The sequence below is a fragment of the Triticum aestivum genome, chromosome 1A (genome assembly GCF_018294505.1).
Source record: "Triticum aestivum cultivar Chinese Spring chromosome 1A, IWGSC CS RefSeq v2.1, whole genome shotgun sequence".
Taxonomy (NCBI): Eukaryota; Viridiplantae; Streptophyta; class Magnoliopsida; order Poales; family Poaceae; genus Triticum; species Triticum aestivum.
In genome coordinates this window covers 286,083,061-286,106,491 of record NC_057794.1, presented here as the reverse complement: position 1 = coordinate 286,106,491, position 23,431 = coordinate 286,083,061, and the positions used below count along the sequence as shown (strand labels likewise).

The 23,431-nt window shown below is 44.6% G+C and overlaps 1 protein-coding gene, 1 long non-coding RNA gene and 1 pseudogene across 10 annotated transcripts; 1 reads left to right on the top strand and 2 right to left on the bottom strand.

The window, feature by feature from the left end:
* The first annotated feature begins 1,900 nt into the window (after window positions 1-1,900).
* LOC123046228 (40S ribosomal protein S17-4) lies at window positions 1,901-2,613 on the top strand. Its single transcript, XM_044469536.1, has one exon. The coding sequence runs from the start codon at window positions 1,998-2,000 to the stop codon at window positions 2,427-2,429; it is 432 nt and encodes a 143-aa protein (XP_044325471.1). The 5' UTR covers window positions 1,901-1,997; the 3' UTR covers window positions 2,430-2,613.
* Window positions 2,614-4,588: 1,975 nt separating this feature from the next.
* On the bottom strand, window positions 4,589-11,578 carry LOC123046204 (uncharacterized). 9 transcript variants are annotated; one of them, XR_006422029.1, is made up of 7 exons: window positions 11,012-11,578; window positions 8,015-10,641; window positions 7,799-7,872; window positions 7,488-7,584; window positions 6,545-6,638; window positions 6,091-6,457; window positions 4,589-6,004 (listed from the first exon to the last, which is right to left on the bottom strand). It is a non-coding gene; the product is annotated as an uncharacterized lncRNA (long non-coding RNA). The 9 variants fall into 9 exon arrangements; XR_006422034.1 differs by having other exon boundaries at window positions 4,589-6,457; window positions 8,015-8,805; window positions 10,541-10,641; XR_006422033.1 differs by having other exon boundaries at window positions 4,589-6,457; window positions 8,015-8,711; window positions 10,541-10,641.
* A 5,569-nt stretch (window positions 11,579-17,147) lies between these two features.
* On the bottom strand, window positions 17,148-18,754 carry LOC123119251 (flotillin-like protein 2; annotated as a pseudogene).
* Window positions 18,755-23,431: the final 4,677 nt, after the last annotated feature.

Here is a 23,431-nt window from a genome sequence, read left to right as displayed (position 1 = left end):
TTGGCCGTGTAGCATCCCTACCGTGCTACTGAAGATGCGCATGTCCTCCTCATCGAAAGCTCCAGACTCCATCGCTACCACCCTAATCCATGGCATCGCAGCCCAGCCTCTCCGGTCTCGTTGACCTCTCTATTGAGCTTCTAGTGAGCCTCTGGTGCTGCAAGACCTCTTTTCCCTCTACCTGGTGCTCTCCATCCTCCCCGCAGCCAACGTCGCCGCTGTGATCCACCATAGCTCCCACATGTCAAATACCGTTTGACCACGCCCAAGTAAGAAAACCTCTTGAGAAAAGCTACCCATGATGATTTCTAAACGGTATGGGATAGATCAATGGGTTAAGAGAGCAGAAAAAATGATCAAGGGTTATGTGAACTAGACATTTTCTCTAGGGTAGTAAAATGGACTTTTTTTGCCAAAGTTTGAGACCAAACACACCTCTGTTTTCTTCTCTTTTAAGTTCATGCACGATATTTGCTATGACATATTAGTAGTTTAGAGAGAATAAGTCAAACTACCTTGTTTTCTCATATTATCATCATTTTGATTGAAATATTGTTTTATAATGGGTTCTTATGTTGTGTTGTGGCCTATCTTGTGAGAAGAGTCGCGTAAGATTATTAAAAAAAAATCATGTTTTTTATCTAGAATGACTCAAAATCGGCTCAAGATTATTACAAGCTAAGCATGAGCCACTTTTTATAACTCGACCTTGAACTTTGCTCAATTCGAGCTCCTCGAATTTTAGTACAAATTTGCTCAACCACTCACTGGGACCTGATTCGCTTGAGAGATCTCCCATGCTGTGCTTATAGCGCTCGTCCATACTGACGGAGCTCACGCGCGTGGTAGATGGGCCATGACCCACGAGACCATTTGACCAATGATAGTTTGAACACTGACCATTGACACCGACAATTGACCCATGACCATTGATTTTTGAAAAAGTTCATGAATTTGTTTTTTTTAAAGGTTCAAAATTTTGAAAAAGTTAATCAATTCAACTTTTGATGTAAATTTGATTTTTTCACAGATTTGGAAAAAGTCCTTGAATTTAAGAAAAGTTCAGGGATTCAAAAATAATTGCGGATTAAAAAAAGTTCATGAATTTTTGAAAAGTTTACATATTTAAAAAATATTACTGAATTTTAAAAAAATACAAAGTTTGGAAAATAAACAAATAAATATATAATATATAGAAAGATTGAACGAAAAAGAGAAAACCAAAAAACCCGAGAAAAACCCATTCCCAAACAAACCTAAAGAAACAAACCCTAAAATTTTGGTGGGATCCTAGAAGGTTCCCAAAATAGGTTTAAGGAGAGATGGCACACTTAAAAACCTAGTGAAGGGACGTGGACACCCTGTACAAAGTAAACAGTGCTACATGTGCCGAATAGGAAATGCATTTGCAGCCCTAGGTAAGGGAAATAAGAAGTGTTGACAAGACAGAGCCTGATACGATTTTAACTCAGAAACAAACTGATCTTGAGCCAACACTGGCTCGCTCAAATTTAAACCGATATAATATAATTATTATAATATTAAATAATTATGATATATATTATAGGAAAATAGAATTTTAAGTATAAGTTTGCCTTTTTGTAGTCTTAGTATAAATTTGCTGAGCCTAGTCTCGTTTGCAGCCCTAGGGAAAGGGAGATAAGAAGTGTTGATTAGACATGGCCTGATACGATTCCAGTCCAGTTCTATTCTAATCTAATGGGCCTAAATCAACCTAAATGAGTACAGAAGAGAGCTTCCGAACAATGCGAAGCCCAACAAAGGCAATCACGATCTTGTGCGCCCATCGCAACACGAACGGCTGGCATCCGTCCTCCACGCCGAAACCCTAGCTACCCACGCGGCCGGTACCCATTATAAGAAGTTCCTCCCCTCCCGTCGCCCCCAAACCCTACTCCTCCTGCCCTCGCGCCGCCGCACCCCGCACCAACCAGCGCCCAGCCGCCGCCGGAGAAGGAGACGGAGCAGCCGCAGCCATGGGTCGCGTCCGCACCAAGACCGTGAAGAAGACCTCCCGCCAGGTCATCGAGAAGTACTACTCTCGGATGACCCTCGACTTCCACACCAACAAGAAGGTGCTCGAGGAGGTCTCCATCCTCCAGTCGAAGCGCCTCCGCAACAAGGTGGCCGGCTTCACCACCCATCTGATGCGCCGCATCCAGCGCGGCCCCGTGCGCGGCATCTCCCTCAAGCTGCAGGAGGAGGAGCGTGAGCGCCGCATGGACTTCGTGCCGGAGAAGTCGGCGCTCGAGGTCGACGAGATCCGCGTCGACAAGGAGACCATGGACATGCTGGCGTTCCTCGGCATGGCCGACCTCCCCGGCGTTGAGCGCGCCCCCGAGGCCACCTCTGCCGCTGCGCCCTACCGCCAGCCCTTCAACGGACCCCGCGGTGGCAATCGCGCCTAGGTTCCTCCGCATCGTCGTCGTCGTACCCCTATCATCTTTACATGTTTTATTATTAGATCTGTTACTTGTGGCAAGTGATGTTTTGAACTCAGAGCTTAAGTTCGAGGTATTTTGATCTGCGTATGGTGAACATGATCTGTTTATCTCATCGTTTATCTGAAGTGATTCGATATATTACTGCTGAGCTTTGAAGTTTATGCTCGTTACTCGATGATTGATTGATTTATGAGCTATCTATCTATTGTTAATTATATATGTATTTACTGTCATGATCTTCCAACACTTGCAATATGTAGGCCGATGTTCTGTCCTAACATACCAATAACGTTCAGTAGTGGTACATGCCTTCTAGGTTTGTGATGGGTTTAGTGCGTTGTACAATTGTTTTCTGATTAGTGCTGCTATATAAAACTATCGATTGTTGCTTTTGTTCTCATAAGCACATATTTTGGTTTGTTATGCTGTGATAGTGTCTTTCAATTTAGGTAAGTTTACATGATTGAATTAGTTATGAGTTTCTTTTAACTGGCTTTAGGAAATAGTGTCCAAGGAACGACTCCTGCACTGGGAGTATAGTTCTGCCCTGCAATGCAAACAGAGGATGGCTTGTAGGTCAGGCTGGTATTTGGTTTAACCGAACGAGGTGTAGGGCTTTCTGCTGTTTATTTGGTTGTGGTCATGTGCATATTTTTCTTGTTCGACTCCTTAGCAAAATCCCCATTGAACGGGTTTGCTTTGTTACATTGTGCTCTTGCTGGTTTCCCGTTGCTGAAACTACTATCTGCTGTGCATTGACTAGAAACCGCTGATGTTGATACTAAACTGTTGTGGTGTTTCTTAGCCTTGTGATCCTCCCTGATTCAGGTTTTGCGCTTTGATTCTGTGTTTGTGGTAAGGTATGATACCCTTTGTTGGTCGTCTGCCTGGTTTTCCTGCTCCTTCTGCCGTGTGGTTTTGTTGAGTCTCACACGATACCCTTTGTTGGTCGTCTGCCCGGTTTGCTCGTCTGCCTGGTTTGCCTGCTCCTTTTGCCGTGTGGATTTGTTGAGCTCTCACACAATCAATAGCAGAGCAACAAAATTCAGGCTGCACTACCACCCGCCTATTTTATGCGCTGTTGGCATGTATGTTTGAAATACATACTTCTTCCGTTCCATTAAACAACAACAAGAATTATGTTGTGATGTCTTTAGTGTGCTGTATAATTCTTCTTATTGCTGGTTAGTACCACTGGGTTTGCCCATGGTAGTTATGTTTTGGTTTGTGTACATTACGATAGTGTCTTCTAATTTAGGTAGGTGTCACTGGATCGAATTAATTTTGCATGTTGCGCTCTTGTTTGTTTCTGTCGTTGAGACCAATATCCGCAGTGCATTAGTAGAAGCCGGTTATGTTTGTAGTTTGTACTACACTGTTATATGTTCTTTCTTCTTTTTCTTACCTGTGGTCGTCTGCAAGTCTTACGTATGTATGATTGAAATACCTAACACCGTTTTAGTCCAGTTTTGGTGTGACAAAATGTGTCTAACCGACCACACGTAGTAGATAGTGCAGGAGGGTCGAATTGGTGACATTTCACGCTCATTTAACGTTTCATTGGCATGAATACGGGTTGATTGATTTTTCTGTTTGGGCCACAAGCAGATTGTTTCATGGGGTCTGACGGAAGTGCTAGTCCCAAGCGTTCAGATCGGTACTCTTTCAGATATTTAAATGCTTTGCGCTCTCTTTTGGTGCATAAAGGGCTTCCCGATTGTGGGTGGTTTAGTAGCCAGCGATATCGCTGAGTTGTAAAAAACCACCACTTTATCAAAATTCCGGCAAATCCACTATAATTTGCTCATTGTAACACATAATCTAAGCTTCGATGAGTTGGCAGGAAAAAGCCGAGATGCCTGTGAGTTGAGCTCGTGGTGCAGTATGGCGGCTATAAAGAAGATCAGTTTTGCTAATGCACATCTAGATGTGCCATAAGTATTGCACATCTAAGTTCTACTAGGGGTTGAGGCGTCACCTTGTAGCGCCTCCAGAAAGGAAGCTGGGGCGGTGCCTGGTTGGCAACCGTCCATTTCAGCTGTTTTTTTGCAATCTTGGTAACACATGAGCATGGCATTTTACAAGAAGTTGCAATATAAATTTCAAAAGAGCTAAATAAATGATACTCAAATACAATAAAATTAGGGCATCTCCAAAGTGGATCAGCAAACAGCTATGTTCGTGGACATCCATCAAGCTTCCGTCGTTCAAGGCAATTTACCAAAAAAACAGGACACTTGTCATAATAAAAACAAAAAACCAAAAAAAAACAGAACACCGATCAATGTGGCGGCCAACGCAAAGCCGTGGGAGCCACCGACTTGTGACTTCTTTGCGTCGTCATCGTGTTGCTTCTGTGCCTCGTCACCCCGAGCCTCAATCTCCTTAAACAATCACTCCCGCCGCACCAAGATAAGTCGGCTGTTGCATGTGACAAAGATGGTTCAGGGATGGAGGCGGCGCTGAGAGCAAATCCATCGCATCCCTTTGCAGATGCAGGGGGAAACTGATTGACCTCCCAACTCGTCGCTTGCCAACTAAAAGGGACTTGTTGATTTGTTCTACAAGTATCTCGAACAAACTTGCATAGAGGCTTTTAGCAAGAATGAAGTTCAAATCCATCCCATGCAAATATCAAAAAGATAAAAATCTGACAGATGATAAATCAAAAGAAAACGCAACAAGGAAATTCAACACCTGTTTTCATATAAGCAAACTTCAAACACAATATGCTGATGTGATTGAGTAAATTGAAAGGTTGGTGCGTATCTAAAAAGTGTCAAAGTTACTATGCTAACTGCCATAATTATGATGTTATGGCAATAGAGAATTACTAATAGTTATTTGTCTGTTTTTCCCAACTAATTATTCTTGAACATCAATATTATATATGAAGTAATGTTAATATATTTATAAACAACTATAACAATATAAAGTACTATAGATTAATTATTAATATATTTATGCTCTAATAAATTTAAACTATCCAGATTACTACATATAAAGTTACACAATACCTTGATATCCCGCCTGATTGTTTGTTGTGCGGTGCCAGATTAACAAGTGACCCTTCCAGACCCTTTCTTCTAATAATGGTTGGGGCGGTGCCAGATGAGATGCGCCCCTTCCACTGTCTTTTTTATTTTTTGGGTTAGGCTTTGTTGGTCCAAAAGTATAGTATGACGGCGTGAATTGACACGGATGTATATGGATACATGTCCTTTGATAGACAAGCTATACAAGGAGGCGGGAGATTTATCCATCATTAGAGAGCAGTGCGCTAGTTTGTAAAGGTCTGGAAATTTGACTGTAACAATCATCATGTGATGGTGCAACCTTGTAAACATAAGATGATTTGCCGTCCTGTTAGCGTCGTGAAAAATCTGTCTAGTTTGTGGCAATCATCGCCTGCCATCAGTTGTTGTGATAATGTGAGCGATGTTGTGAATGCTCCTGCTTCTAAACTTGATTGACAGGTCATCCAGATCTGATCCAATGCACTCTAGGAGGTGCTCATTGGTGAAACTAATGGAGAACAACTGCAGATTGGAGAAAGATATGATTATGAAGTTCAGCAGGGTGTTATTTTATGTCCAATGGAAAGATAATGTGAGGAGATAGTCACCATCCACTCATCCTGTCTTGCAAATGTCTTATTCATGAGGCAGATGTACTATGGTATGATGGGTTCTTTAGCATGTATGAGGTGCTCTAGCTTGTCAACATGCTGTTGATAGAGCTTCACCTTGTCACCACAAATGATGTAGCGGAGATGATGATCCGATTTTGGTTTCTTGCCAAGATTTTAGATCCTTTAGGGCAAAAGCCGGAAGGAGAGGCTTGGGTGCTAGGCTGCTGGTTGTTGCGAGACATATGTAGCGCATGTAGGTTGTTTGATGTGGGCTGTGTGCTCACCGTCGTTGTCGCTGGTGCAGATAACAACATCAACATCGTCTTGAGACGTGTCGATGAGCTCTAGCGACAGAAATGATCTGGAAGGTTGTACCGCTAATCAGTAAAATTAAATTAACAGATTGGAAGCGTATGCGATTCAGAAATACTCTAGGAACATGAGTCACCTTTTAGCATTTTCACCGGGTAGAGAACTTGCCTCAATGTCCTAGACAAGCTTTGATATGCTTACTCAGGGGAGGCGTAGCTTGGTCTCATAGCCTGCATCATGTGCCACAACTCTTCAAAATTAACCATAGGTATATACTGCTGTGTACTTAAAAATATAATTTACATCCAAGGTTATAAATCAAGGAAGGATCGCTAAGAAACTCATAGACTCACGACAATTTACAAAGAAAACATGATGTACTTGCAACCTCTAAAGATTTAGATTTGAATACAGTAGTGCCACACACAAATAGAACTCACAGAAGTCAGGTATTTGTTTGAATAAAGATGAGAGTTTCAGACAACATCATACACAAAATTGATTAAATTACTCCCTCCGTTCACTTTTGTAAGATGTTTTAGACATTTAGGACAACACTTAAAACAGTTCAATTTCAGCTGTCTTAAATGACTTACAAAAGTGAACACGAGAGGCAAAAACACGAACACATGGTGAACTAAGAATTTCTTTTCGGCAAATATGTAAAGAACAGAAAGTGAGTTGTACCTAATCGAAGAATAACATCGTATCTCTCGGATTTAAACAAATTGAAGGATCTACATCCAGTGATTTAGGATCAAAGGCAAACTTCAACATCATTCTTAATGACGTCTCCATTGCAAGCATTCATTACAGACATTGGTTGTGATGCAAACAAATAGAATCTGAATGCCATTTTGCTAATAATAACGGAAATACACAAATGTAATGACCAGAGAGCATGTAAGAAAACCGGGAAAGAAACATATTCTTCTCAGGTAAGGGGAATATCATCTAGAAAGATGGAGTACACAAACATATAAGAAAGCATGAGAACTACATTCTGACTCAACTAAACCAAGTAGGAACCACAATTTGGAAAGATATTCTGACGTTTTTACATTGAAAACTTAAGATACCTGGTGAATACTAATTAGAACTTCTTGCGAGGAATGGCATCGGTGCAAATAAGTTCCTGCCTGTTTACCAACCTTCTTGACATAATCTAAATGTTCCCTGAACAAAAACGAAAGATTAATTTTATTAGGAACAAGCTAGCACATGATCTTGAAATACAAATACTTGCAAAAGGAGGGCAAAGCAAAACCAAATGAAGAGACAGATCAATTTTGTTCCAATATGCATTGTCCAAATAAGCACTTCCATAGTTCCATTACACACATACTCAGGGGAAAACAGGACAAACAAAGGAGAATATAAGATGATGTACATGAATGGCCTCACTGTCCAGGTCGGTGCTATCTGGTCGAGCATTGTAGAACCATCTTCTCACCTCTTTGTGATCTGATTTTCCTTGGACAACATGCAGGACACCATCAATAATCAAATTACCAGATGCTTGCAAATGGAAAACTCCCCCTACCACCCCTACTAAAATTGTCAATTTAGCTGTCAGTGTTGTTTCATAGTGCGTCAGGCACCTCACCTCCCTCACTCAATCCAGACTGGATGCTGCTGCTTCTTTAGAGTATTTCTGATGTGTGGGTTCAGACTTCAACCTTGAGAAATGCTGATTCAAGTTGTACCATTTCGAATATCTGCATAGGTTTCCCAACCGAACAACATCTGCAGCAAGCTACTTAAATTGCTCTCTGCATATCACACACACACACACGCACACACGCACACACCCACACCCACACACCCACACGCACACACACGCACACACGCACACACGCACACACACGCACACGCACGCAGGCACGCACGCACGCACGCACACACACACACACCATAATTTCCATGGAGTGTAACTGGGAAAATAGCTTATGTAGTTAGAAGGTATTGTCCTAAAATTTATTTGTGATATAAAAAGCATTGTATCGCAGTTAAAGGGTATTGCTTTGTTTGGAGCATCTTACATCTATCTCTATAGTCAAACGAAGCAAATGTGCAGGAAAATATATAACCTTCCAGATCGACGGAACCAACGCCAAGCGATCTGCCTCCTCGGCAAGTTCCTCCGGTAGCAGGCGCTGGATCTTGTTGTGGTGATGGTGGTGGTGCTCTTGATTTGAATCATCAAGGGCAACCCCCCTCCCCATTTGTGCATGTGGTCATGGTCTTCGTGGGGCTCTCCATATTGGCCTCCGTGCAAGGGTCATGAGGACACGGACGAATCCCTGTATCCAGCGGAGGCGAGGACGGGGTGTCATGCATCGACGGTCGGGATCAGGCAAGGTAGATGGGAAGCAGCGGCGCACCCTCTCCCCCGAGCTCCATATCCATGGGAGCAGCAGCAAGGTGAGCAGCGACAATAGGAACAACTTTTCACTAACCAATATAAGGAGATGATCCAAAGGAAGAGCTCATCCAATTTTCTCTCCATCAGCCGGAGTGACAACAGCAATAGCGGAACTTGTTGTGTGAGTTCTGAGATACCTAATATGAAAGGACGCGTCTAGCCGGCGCCCAGCCGTCCAGTATGATTAACGAGCGGCCGGTTATTTAAGAAATTTTTTTGTCCCTTCTTCTAATTAGAAAATCTTTCTCGTCTAATCCATTTTTCTGTAACATATTAAATAGCAACACAGCCATATCTTTTGGTGCATGCACTTTATTCTCCTATGCATTTATTTGTGGTTTCAGAATTTTGAAAAGACATAACTTTTAATCTGCACATCAGAATTGCGATCTGTTTTCACAGTTGGAATCTTCGCGACATGCTCTTCAAAACTAGATCCCGCATGGGTATGTTTCGACGAACTAGTCTTCCTGCCAATTAAACATCAATATGTGTGCAACTAGACTACATGCCGTGCCAACTGAGCATATGTGTGTGCCAATAGTCTTTCTGTCAACTAAATATCAATGTGTGTGCAACTAGACTACATTCCCTTGCCAACTAAGTATATGTGTGTGTCAATAGTCCTGCCAACCAAACATCAATGTGTGTGCAACTAGACTACATTGCCGCGCCAATTGAGCATATATGTGTGTAACTAGTACTGTTAACTAAATATCAATGTATGTGCAACTAGACTGCATTGCGGCGTCAATTACGCATATGTGTGTGCAACTAGTGTCCTGCCAACTAAACATCAATATGTGTGCAATTAGACTAAATTACAAGCCAACTGAGCATATGTGTGTGCAACTAGTCCTTCTGGCAACTAAACATTAATGTGTGTGCAACTAGACTATATTATAAGCCAACTAAAACATCAATGTATGTACAATTAGAATAAATTACAAGCCAACTGATTTTAAAAAAAGTTGCACCATGTAGTGCTAAAGTTGCACAATGCAGTATTTTAGTTGCACAACATAGCACTAAAATTGGCATCAAAAAAATTTCGTCGAAACATATCCATGCGGGATCGAGTTTCAAAGATCTCGTTGCGATGAATCCAACGGTGAAAACAGGACTGAATTCTGAAGTGTGGTTTAAAAGATACAGCTTTAAAAGAATTTGAAATCCCGAAATAAAAATACGTGGATCTGTTTGCTCTAATTAATGGGACTAGTATGAACACATTTAATGCCAGCACCAACATGCACTACGAGACAAAAAAAAATACACATACATGTGTGTGACAGAGCGGCCGCTCGAGATGTCCAAATAGTGCGCACGCACTTTTTAGTTTTCAGGAATATGAATGGGTATGTGATTCTATCACCTTGGTGTAGCATCCGAATTTCAAACAAAAGAATGATATTTAGATGCAGTGAAGTATACTATCTAAACATCAATGTTTGCACAGAGAATCATTCCAACTGAAATACGTATAGTTGTTTGAATGCCTCTTCTTTTTAAGAGCAGAACAAATCACTCTAAATCTAACTAAATGCAATACAGAATTCAGGAAATATTAAGAAAGTTGTGGCGATTCATTTCATAAAATAAAATAAGCTAATGGAGATTACGTTAGTTAACAGTGAGGTGCTTTCTGATTGTATCTGAAATTATAGAATTATAAAATAATTAATGAAGGGAAGTCATCGTTGTTACCTTAAGAGAAGCGACAAGCTCTGTCTACGTAGACTTGTCCTCATTGTCTTGCTTAAGGCCCGAAAGAAACTTTATCTTGATGTCTCAAACCTATTAATAAACTAATTATGAAGATCATATCAGCCCCTAGGGATTTTAATTGCAGTAAAGCAAAAACATTCTTATCTAGTATTAGCTAAAAATAACATTATTCATGATTCTTTCCAAGTAACCGAAGCTTTGCTGTAATTTATCCAAGGACCAAGATTTATCGTTGATGAAACAGTACATATATATATATAGCATTTAGATTACCAACATATCCTCTAAATCATGAATGATCAAGAATGAGCAACATGATTTGAGAGAATAGGAAACAAAATAGGTTGCTAGGAAGTGCAACAACAATCTGAATTCAAGTAAATAGCATTTAACTAACTACAGAAGTCTCCCAACCGTGGGCCAGCGTCGTGCTTCAGCTCAAGCACGTACCATCCTCAGCAACGAGAAAAGGCGGCACCATGGCAGTGCTCCTGCTCGACAGTGCCCCGGCGAGCGGCCGCTGCTCCACCACCCCGCACGGTCAGCTTCCATCACCAATGCTTCCACCACCTCGCCCCATCGCCGAGCGTTCGGCGGCTGGAATAGTTGTGGACTGGAACGCCAGCTCCGCCCCGGCATCGTAGACGAAGAAAACCATCGGTGCCTTGGAACTGAACCCCCAGACTAGGGCCCGGATAAGCCGCTCCCGCGCCGCCACCGGAGCGTCTCCGTCACTGCCGCTTCCCCCGCGTCGCCGCAGATATAGAGATCAGGAAGGGGGATAAAGGTAGAAGAGAGGAGGAGACGAGTGGGTGGCGCTGGTGGGGATTATGGTGGAGATCCGGGAAGGAGGTGGAAGAGAGGAGGGATGTGGGGAAGCATGGGCGTGGAGGTGGAGAGGAGGGAGGACGAGCACGGGAGGGAGAGCGTGCGTCGGCGGGATTTGGGGAAACAATACTCTAGGGTTTTCATCGCTGGATCGTTTTCATTTTTTTCTCTCTTGTTCGGCACAGTAAAAGATCACGGACATGGCCATCACGAGGTAGTGCCCTTGATGCACACGTTAATGTTTTGGATGTCATTGATCATACATTGAGATTCGTGTGGATATTTGCTTTTTCTTTTTTCTTTTCTTTTCTATGCTTGATTCACTCACTTAGATGTGCAATAACTAAAACACATCTAGATGTGCCCTAGACACACCCAAAAAAGATCTCACGCAAAACTTATACACGAATTTTGTGGATGAGATTGCTGAGTGCTCTCTTAGTCGCACGTGTTTATGGATTGACATCAGCTTCCTGGAGGCTGATCTGTGCCGCTGCTCCTCGCATGTCTCCCTACATCTTCATAGGTGATGGTAGGCTGTTTAGGTCCTTTGATCTCACGATTGGAGGGGGATTTCACGAAGAACAAGCAAAATCACACGAAACACAAGAAATCACTAATTGAACAAAATCTACACCAAGCATTCCTCAAATCACAGACCAATATAAAAGTTGCATCTAGATTCAAAACAACAAAGGAAGGAAAAGAAACAAGAGTATTTTTCGAGCTCTATAGGAGAGGCCAGAAAATGAGCCAATCCATCATCTTCCCTTGGACAGTGCTTGAACCAAATTCCAGAAATTCCATGGGCATTGGTGCATTAGGACCCAATATCTCTGTCTTCCCAGTGCATGCTTCAATAAGTTCAAGACAATCCGACCCAATATCGCATGCTTCAATAAGTTCAAGACAATCCGACCCAATATCTGTGTCTTCCCAATGCATGCTTCAAAACAACTTCTAATTTTTCGGCGCTAATGCTTATTTTGTTTTATTTTCTTGTGGACTGTTGGCAACATGAGCTTATTTTCCTTTTCCCTCTCTTACGGGAATACAGAAAATCTTGCGTACCACTGCGACTAGAGCTCAAGCAAGCATCGATTTCGGAAGCTTAAATTCTTGCTAGCATTCAAGGATACACCATGGAGAGGTGCATCAGTAACAAAGTCTTTCGGCATACAACGCTAAACCAAGAGGTTAGCAACCACACCACCGCAACAACAAACGACACACCACTCGCCTTGTGCAAACCCAAGCCATGAATGATAACGAGGTAGAACACATAGCACGGAGGCCGCGTCACAAACCGTAGCCAGACACCTTGGAAGCACGATCACATTCGGACAAGACTGGATCAACACATCCTCCACCCTTAGCGCCTAGGGGATCGACAAGTGGACAACAGGAAACAATCGGACCTGAGGATGATGCCGCTCAATAGGTGCCGGCGATGGTGTACGTAGTGCTTCGAATGCTCATGTCCACAACATCAACCATACCATAGTAACATGTCGCCCCAAGCACCGCTGCCGAAACAGACGAAGCAACCTGTTCCCGCTCCAGCAGACACCATAGGCACCCAAGCGATGCCTCCAAGGTGGGGACGACACCACAGCGCCAACGCCTTGCCCGATGAACTGGACCTAGGGTTTACCTAGTGCCCGATCAAGGGACAACCAAGGACAAGACGATGCCTCCAAGGAGGAGACAATGCCCGCATGAGTCTGCCGCTGTCCGCAACCGTAGCCGCAGGGGATTTTCCCAGCAATGTCCGTCAAAACTATAGAGACCGAGCCTGGTAAGGAGGGGAAGACAAGTTGCTAGCTTGATAGACCCGCTGTGGAAGAAGAGCCGCGTGCCATCGTCGTTGAGGAGGCCAACTCTCGTGAACCCGTCCATGGTCGTCGCCATGCCAACCCACACCATCGCCAACCCGAATCTAGCCACTGCAGCAGATGCGCCGCCCGCGCGACCACCCTTTCACCATGGCGCCACCAGACCGCGTGAGTGCTGCTACTCCAGATCAGTGGCCCGCCTCGAACCCTAGATATGCATCGCCGACTGCGGGGGAGAGATCCCCACCGCCACGGCCGTTCGCCGCCCAGGGCTTTGCTTGGCTGTTTCCTCCGGTGACAGCGAGGAAGAGGGTGGAAGGGAAGCGCCAACCTGATTGGGCACGGGGGCGGCCACCCGTGCTGCTTGAGCGAGTGATGCGGGGAAGCAGAAAAGGCTATCCTAGCCAGCATTCATTTTGACTTCTATTCCCTCCGTCCGAAAATACCAGTCGGAGGAACGGATAAAAATTGAATGTATCCTCCAATCCAAAGAAGACGTTAGATACATCCATTTCTCCGATAAGTATTACCGGACGAAGAGGGTGCATCGTATTTGTTGTTTCAAATGGACATGGAGTTGCCAATATATATCTGTGCCATGTTTTATGAAACATATTTTGCTTTTCTTACCGGAGAATTAAAATTGACATTTTGATTCTTCTGCGCCGACCTTTCAAGCAAGGGCAAAAGCAAGTAATATTGCGAAAAGTGCTTGCAGCTACCGAGCTCCACTGCTCTTGTTATTTGAAAAAATTCAAAAACACACTTTTGGTACTCAAAAAAATCTGAGAATAAATATGTGGATACATATGCATATTCCTAAAGCCTGGTAAAAATATGAAAAAGAAATACTTTGTATTTTAGGAAATACAAAAAAGAGAAATTTCTGACATAAATGGCACCCTTTTTATCCTATATACTCTCAGAAATTTATTTATTTTCCTATAGCCTAAAGCAAAACGAGATTTGTACCAAAACTTGATGCGTGTAATCGGAATGTGTATATGTATCCCCAGAAAGAAATTCACATTTTTTGAAACTTCAAAAACCCGAATTTCAAAGTGTTCAAATATAGAGAGCAGTGAAGCCCGGTTGCTGCAACGCCTCTCTCGTAATATTGGCAGTTTTATAATTCCTATAGGAGAGGATCATTAACTGAGCAGTTTTATTAAGAGCCCGCACGGAAAACATTTAAGGCCAGGCTAGGTCCACCGAGTCCCTTTTCAGTGAAGCGAGGAATACGGATGTGTGTATTCTTTTTCTCGAATATGCACGAGCGTGCATATCATATATTAAAGAAGGAAAGGCATAGAAAGCCTCCATCAGTCAATTACAAGTGTGATGATTACTCACACATATGTACAACACTACTCCACCTAGTACACATGATACTACTTCTCCCCACTAGTCCACCTCGCTAAACCCGCAAACACAAAGTCAACATTGCCTTTCATAAGTCCCGATCGCGCCCAAGTCCTTCCTTCCGCTTCTATTCTTCGCATGAGCTGGTGAGTTGATGGTAACTCGCCGTCAAACACCACAGCGTTCCGATGTTTCCACAACTCCCACAGGGTCAGTAGCAAAACAGCGTGCAGATCTTTTTTGACTATCGTATTGAGCTGTTGCTTCGTACAGAGCCAAGATTATAGTGTATCTTGTGGGGTTGGCGTCCACTCAGGCTTCCCCAACGCAGTGCAGACCGCCGCCCAGATTGACCTGGCGAAAACACAGTTTAGCAGCACATGGTCTATTGTCTCCTCCTCCTGGTCACAAAGCGGGCACTTGTCTTGATGTGGCAATCCTCTTCGAGCAAGTCGATCAGACGTCCAACATCTGTTGCGTAGAGCCAGCCACGTAAAGAATTTGCATTGTGACGGAGCTCGTGATTTCCACGTTAATTCCGCAGTCGGAATCACCTCCCGGCCCCCAAACTTGGCAGCGTACGCAGACCGCACTGAGTATTGCCCCTTTGCTTCCCAGGACCAAGTGAACACATCCGGACCAGTCTCTGTGGGTTCCCATGCCTGCACTCTGAGTGAAAGCTCCAAATACTCTTGGAGTGCATGCGTGCCAAGGTCGGGATTAATGCAATAAGCCCAAGAGCCATCCATCACCACCTGACGAAGCCGACTCGTCCTCCTAACACGGCTCGGGACCATGCTGTAAATAGTCGGTGCAGCTTCCTGGATCCTCCATCCGTCAAGCCACCTATCCTCCTAGAAGAGCGTGTCCAGGCCATCATGCGGCGTGCACCTTGTTGCTGCTTGAAAGATTCGCATCGAGTCATCAGGCACTTTGATTTGGAACTCACTCCATGGCCTCTCCTTATCCAGATGTGTGTATTCTTACAGACGTGCAATAAATAAATAAATCTGACGACTGCTGCGAAGCGAAAACTAAGAGGGTGTTTGTTTCCAGGGACTTATTGGTCTAGGGACTTAAATAAGTCCCTATAAGTTCCATCTAAACCAAACATGAGGGACTTATAGGAACTTAAAGTGGGTATTTGTGACTTATGAAATAAGACTCTTAAGGAGGGACTTATAGAGACTTATAGTTGTAATATGGTCTTATAGAGACTTATAAGTCTCAGGAACCAAACAAGTAGGGACTTTTTAGGGACTTGGGACTTATAAGTTGGAACTAAAAAAAGTCCTAAGACTTATGAACCAAATAGGGTCTAAGGCTAGTCATAGTGGGAGTAACTTAGATACTCCCTCCTTTCCGGTTTATAAGGCTCAATTCAAAAATCTCACCAACCAAGGTAAATGATGAGTGGTGAAATATTTTTTGTAGTTTGCAAAAGCACCCAATTAATGCTCTTGTTTTCCTCAAAAAATTATGCTTACGAATGCATTAATTGCAATGCATGCATGCATTGGTCAATTTTTTCTTAATACTTGCATGCAATGATTTAATGCACCTTGAAGTCTGAACATGTGATGGGGAACAACCAAATTGAGCCTTATAAAATGGAAAAACTAAAATTTTGAGATAAGCCCTATAAACCGGAAAGGAGGGAGTAGTAACATAACGCACTTCGAGATATTTTTGCTTATGTGGCAAGTAGTTAATGAGAAGTGGTAACATAATATGTTACTGTAACATAGCGCTTCCCAAGACAACATGAGTCTACAAGCTATTAAATGAAGCCACATATGACACTACTATTATGTTACTTTGCACTATGAAGATAGTAACTTCGACTAGTGTCATATGTATAACACTAGTATAAGTTACTCCCCACTATGACCAGGCTAAGGCCCCTCCCAATGCTCCACCTTGTACAGGTGCTAAGGTTGCCAACTAAGCAAAAAATATGATGTGGCATGCTAATTAAGAAGAGAGAGAGTAGTATGGTGACCCCAGGAAGAAACGGTGCTAAGCACGTGCACCTAAGTGGAAGCACAATTTTGAGTGTACAACGAATTAAATGTACGAAGCTTAGCACCCAAAAGCTTAGCACCTTTGCATTGTGGACTTGAGTTGCTAAGGCATTTAATATACTTAGCACCTCATCTAAGCACCTTTGCATTGGGGGAGGTCTAATACTCCCTCGTCTCAACACAAGTGTCTTAACTATGTATATTAAATTTAGTATAAAATTATAGGTAGAGACACTTATCTTGAGAGAAAGGGAGTAGACATGTACACACAAGTAACTTTCTACTTTTAATATGGAGAGAACATGTTTTGCCCTGCAAAGTTTCTTGTAATATCAAAGGTGCTAAAAATAAATCTTAACAATAATACTTCAGGAAAATGTTCGAAGCATAACACGACTGATAGTGGACAAACATCTGGGATATTCATAGTTCTTTATAAACCTGAAAAAATGCGGGCCCTAAGGCAACCTAATTTAACGCTTAAGCTGACAAGAGTCTTGGCACCAAATCAAACGAGGAACGCGCACTCCACGACGATCAGTTGGCGGCGCTGTCCTTGGGCAGCGCGCATCCACGCCGGCGGCAGCATCCCAGTCTGCTCGTGCACCGTCGACAGAAGCGGCGGCAGCATCTTGTACACCCCGGCCACCTGCTGCAGCGCACTGCCTCCCGCGGCCTCTTTGCCGGCATTCGTGGCGCCGTCCGCTCCGGCACCGTTGCTCCAGATGCTAATCTTGGGCTGCATGCCGTTGACTGCGCCGGCGTTGATGCTCGCCATCTCCGTGTACATGCCGCCGTCGATCATGAGGTAGTCCCTGAGGGCGTAGTAGTTGCCGCCCAGCGCCTGGAGCATGGACGCCGCGTACTCCGTCTTGGCCCTGCCCAGCAGGGCCAGAGACTCCGCCTCCTTCTGCTTCGCGTACAGCTTGGCGTCCTCTGCCATCTTCTGCTCGAAGAACTGCGCGTCGGCCTGCGCCTTGCGCGCCTCCGCCGTCCTCATCTGCTCGAACAGCGCTGCCTCCGCCGCTTTCTGCCTGCTGTAGAACAGCGCGTTTGATTCTTGAACCTACACGCATAAATTGACACATGCATGCATGAGATCGATGAAATGTATGAAAGGTTTAAGCACATGCATACGTAGATACCTGTGTCTCGTACTGCACTGTGGCCTTGCTGAGCTGTTCGGCCTTGGTCTGGCGCATGGCGTTCTTGCGCTCGACCTCCATCTGGAGCTCGGCCTCGCGGACGGCGACGGCCTTGGCCGCCTTAACCTCTGCCACCTTGGCCTGCTTGTCAAATCCGGCCTTCTTCATGGCAAGCTCGGCCTTGGCCGCCGCGATGTCGGCCTCCCGTGCATTCTCAAACACCTGCACCTCGGCCTTCACCTTGGCCTCCTCCTTGAGCCCCTGACCCTGCTGCCGCACCGACAACATCTTGGTCTCAGCATCCACTTTGGCGGCGTTCTGCCGAGTCAGGCCCTCCCTCTCCCTTCATCCGGGCCTGGGCCACGTACACCTTGGCCTGGTTGGCAGCATCCTGCTGCGTCTTCTGCCCGAGGTAGGATAAGTACTCGTGCCCCGGCACATCCACCAGCTGCTTGACGTTGGCGTTGTAGATGACGAGTTCGAACTGATTAAGCTCCAGCTGCACCCTGTTGAAAACCTTCTCTTTGAAGGTCTTGGTTCCCTTGAAGATCTCCTCCATGGTGAGGTCGGCGGCGAGCACGCGGGTCTCGCCCTCGATGATCCCCTTGACCAGCTCGTGGACGTGGCTCCTCGACCTGTGCAGCGGGGCGATGAGCTTGGCGTAGAGGAGGAGCTGCGCCTCGAGGTCCCTCTTGTCTGACGCCTCCGCCCCGGTGGCGGTGATCTTGGGGCCGATGGTGAAGACTGCGGGAAGGATGAAGGGCAGCTTCTCGGCGCTCATGGCGTGCACCTCGAACTCGTAGTTGACCGGCGAGATGCTGAACTTCTTGCACTGCTCCCCATGAAGACCTACGCCTTCTTGGCGAGCTTGACGTCGTCGATGCCCCAGCCGGTGATGGCCAAGTACTCCGACGCGTCCGCAACGCGGAAGGTGGCCATCTCCGACGATCTCTGGCTAGCTTCGTTGTGGGCGGAGAAACAGAACCGGCGATTAGATTGGGAATCTCGCTCGCATGAAGGAATGGGGTGTGGCGAGCCTTTGGCCCTTATATACAGCAGGTAAGGTTGTTGCCCGATGATAGATACTACCGTTTGGTCTGTTACTAGAACGCGATCTCGGTGTGACTAATCTACTGAGTCCAAGGAGAGAGATAGTCGCCGGACGAGCGAGGAGTACGCACGGCATGCAATCCGGGAATTAACAACGGAAAGACTATATGTCGGGTAGTCTTCGCGTTCAATCTTATCTCTACTTCTAATAAAGCAGTTGATAGTCTCGCTTTCAGGTTTTTCTTCGTCTCACCTTTCATGGTTTTTTTGGGTACCTCATCCCACCTCATACTGAACCGCCATGAACCGAAAAAACCGCGTACCGAAGCCCCACCCGCCCCCACGCACTCCAGGGCCTAACCTCCGATCGCACCCAAGACAATCCAGCGAAAAAAACTTATGAAAATTAACCAGCAAAAAAAACCTAATGAAGGAGTTGGTAGTCCGGTACGGTTTATTTTCAACACTTTCATAAAAGATCACGGATCTAACTTTCCTACCTTAGCCAAATCAACAAATATCTCTCATTAATGCAATTTTCTTTAGGAAACAAATAATAGATTCTTTTCTACCTTAGCCAAATCAACGGATCTCTCCCATTAATGCAATTTGCTTTAGGAAACAAATAATAGATTTTCAAGGAACAAATAATCTCTAATCTCTAATCTCTATCTCTAATAATAACGATAATAATAATAATAATAATAATAATAATAATAATAAAAAAATAAACAATATATATAATATAATACATAAAAGAAACGGAGCGTCCCGTTTCCCGTCTTACGTCGTCGAACCCTTCGTCGAGCCCCCCTCCCGTGCGCTGTTGGTTTTCCCTGCTTACGTTCGACCCCAAACATGATTCGTTCTTCTTAATTACATGGTCCCACCCCCATGCGATCCGGCGAAAAAACCAGCAAAACCGTCATACCCACGCACACAAGCAACGAAAAATCCACGCAAGCCGTGTCTCCTCCTCCCTGTTCAAACCCTAGCCGCCCCTTCCCAGTTGACGCCGCTAGCGAGTAGCGCGTAGCACAGGCACCAGTGCGGACCTTCCGCGGTCCCCCTTGACCTCACAATGAAACAGCTCGTCGGCATCGACGATGAGCCGGTGCGTCCGGTGTTGACTCCTGTGGATGGGTCAAGCAGGACAGGGGGCGGTGGATCCGGGACATAGTCATGAAGTCTCCTTCGATGCGCGCCCAGTATTGTCTCAAGTGCATAGTAGCTTTCACCTACGCAAACGGCTGACTACTCAACCTCCTCTCGGCGGTGGCAGCGGCCAGGTCTGGTTAGCTACCATTTATCTTTAATACATGCCATGAAAGGCGATCAAGAGGAGCAATCATAAGCAGTGAGGTGTTCCAGGGCTACGAGCGCCAGTACGGCGACTCTGCATCTGCGAGGTCTTCGCCAAGATCGCCACCCTCTCTTCCCGTGCCTATTTCTATTCGCTGTTGTTATTTTCATCTTACATGGTGAGATCTAAGACAAGATGAAGCAGATGCTCTCTGAGATCCAGTCCGACGTGCAGGATACTGAATCGCTGGTAAATACTAGATTGTGTTTTATGATTTGATCATCCATTCCGCTGCCTTACATACTGCCTTTGGGACACTACAAGAACTAGGCATGTGATTTTGGCAGGTGGAGGCTTCATTTTGGATGTAGGTGAATGTGTGATTTCTGGAAGCTCTGTATATTAACTTCATGATCTGCTCTTGATTTCCTTATTGGGGACTAGATTTGAAGATTTGCCAGCTACACCATCTAAAAATCAGGCTGCTGATCCGGGTACATTGCTACTCGGTCTTGCGTTCAATTGAAGTTTTCTGAGATCAACTCTTCTGAAACTTCAAAACGAGTAGTCCTCGTATTTTGAGGTTGCTACTTGCACATTGTTCATCTTTCTGTTAATTTTGTTCCATTATTTTGCACTCTATCCGCCAATTTGATTGCATGGTATAGGGTGCGATGGTGGCGCGGGCGCCGCACGGGGTAGGAGCAGTGCCCTGCACAGGCCAGCCCATGCCGGGAGCTAGCATCGCGCCAACGCCTCCATGAACGCCGCCATGACGCGTTGCATGGTGTCGCTGTCGGGTGTGACCCCCAACATCACAATGTGTGCTCAAGCATGTTGTTTGTGGCTTCAAGCCGCCTGGTGGCCACCGTGGCATCGTGGCTAAACAAGAGGTTGGTGATGAAGAGCCTGCGCTCGTCCAGGCGGATATGGCGGAGCATCCACGGTGATGTGGACGCGGCTGCAGCCGTGGCTGGATGGAGAAGCCTTAGGTCCTGGTAGATTATCTACTGATGGCATAATCCTCCAGAGCTACAATAGTCAGAAAGATGCCTTGCCGTGGGGAAGCCTCGCTGCTGGAAGCGCCATCAGTGATCTGATTTGAAGAGTCCAACAAGAGGTCAATGGAATTCTCATCTCCAATATGTTCGCATTCTAACATGTCCTTGTTGATTCAGCTGTTACATTGTGTCACAGTTCACTTGTTTTTCACCTTTTTTCGTACTACTATGCACTGAAATGTCCATGTTTGCTAATTTGCAGATTGAATTGTTCTGATAAAATATGCTAATATATGTCACTTCTTTCGGAAAGGTGTCCGGAACTCTTAACTGCATTGCTCCGGTGATAACTTTTTCTTATTGTTGCCATTTTGTGTTCCGGTCAAGATTTTCTTCTTTCACAGACATTAGAAGTCTAGAACTGGGATAAAAATAAATAAAGTTTGGAATAAGCTAGAATCATAATAATCTCCAATATCTGCTCCACATGTGTGGAATCAATCATCCAGATATATATACTCGGACTGATGCAGCCATGCCCAATAAGAATCTTCATGTAAATAAATCGAAGGATTCTCTACTGATGAATAGGGAGCTGCACCAGACATCATATGGTCTTTTCATTTTCATGGTAAGACTGGACTGACCTCAAGACTTAAGTATCTCGGAACCATGCTTTTCCTGCGTAGTTTTCAACATGCTATTACATGGTCTATTAAGTGCGTGTGAAGATTCTTGAATTTACCCTGACATTATGGAACCTTTGTGCTGAAACTACTAAATATGTTAATCTATAATGATAGCAATGAAGACACGCAGTTCCGTTATCAGTACAGTGCAGATGGTCATGTGGCCATTATGGCCTATCTTCAGTATTGTGGTTAACATTGACATGATTAATGTAATCTTCGAAACGACATGTTCCATTTTCCCTATGTATTTTTTTGTTCAGATGCCCTACTACTATTTTATTGACTGCAGGCAATCTATTTTGTATGATATGATTTTGTTTGTTGGAGAGATACTAGCTGCCCCTTTCCACCTGTTATTAAGTTTTGTAGCAGACTTCTTAATTGATATTATAGAAGTTCTAAGGTAGACGTGGTATTTTCAGTTAGACTGATTTCTTGTATTTTATCCACTGTTATAGGAGTTTGTTACCTTTGTTTTTTGATCAAAATTAAAATGTGCATGCATTGTCGAAGTTTGTGAAGTAGAATTAATAACCTTCTGGTTATTGATCAATATATATATATATATATATATATATATATATATATATATATCTTGGATGTCCCATAGCAACGCAAGGGCATTCAGCTATCCTTGAAAAACAAGAACTGTCAAACCGCTCAAGAACCTGCCAGGTCAAGCCTTTCCCTCCGCTGTTTGGCACTGCCTACCCCCTCTCCCCCGAATACCGCGATAGGGAAGATCCGGTCCATCGAGAGAGACCAATGCTGTCGACCATTGATGTCGCATGGGAGATCTACGACAGTGGAAACATGCTCCCCTTCGCGCCAACGGCGCCTCGAGGTCACTGACACGGGTGACCCAGCGATTCGCCGCTGCCATCCTGAGCTACTTTGCCAACGTCGTGGGCGTGGGCTACTGGCCTTCCAGGTACTCGACCGCCGGGCTTATCGAATTGGGCCGCCACGGTGCTGCTGGCCGCCGCCGGTCTCACTATAGATGCATCATGTGCCGTCGGCCATGCCAGCATCGCCGCCTACATTTCCCAAATCAGTTACCCATACGGTCCATGCATACCCAGAGATGTTGGTGCGTTCACACTTCTCATGGATCTTTGTATTGGCCTGATAGTGTTGGGATCTTGAAATTTTGCTGTAGGTGAAGAAGGGATTCCTATCTCGAAATTCTGCTGTAGGTGAAGCGTCTCCTGTAGGCCATGGAGATGACCAGGGATGCATTGGGAGGCGGGCAACGTAAAGCGCTGGAAAGGAGTATTGTATTATGTATGGTCCTCCTTCGCTTTTTGGAAGGTTGTATAGTCGTTTTGATACATAAGATATAATTTCAGGTTCTACATACATATTGGTTTGAGATGTTTTCATTTTTTATCATTTCAATGAATAATGCAAACTGGATTTGTTTTATCATGCCAATTTGAGGCATTCTGTATGGGCTGGTTGGAAGAATATTTTTTTGACGTACTATGTGTGAACATGTTAAAGGGGCATTGACCATCAACGAGCTTGTGGCAGAAGTTTGAATGTGAGTAGCTCCTATCTTTTGTGTACTTATTTTTAGTCTATCAATCAAAGGGTAGAATGATTACACGTGCAATTATTTTGGTGTGAG

What these genes read in the sequence shown, in the direction of transcription:
- LOC123046228 (XM_044469536.1), top strand. Translation starts at nt 1,998, where the DNA reads ATGGGTCGCGTCCGCACCAAGACCGTGAAGAAGACCTCCCGCCAGGTC.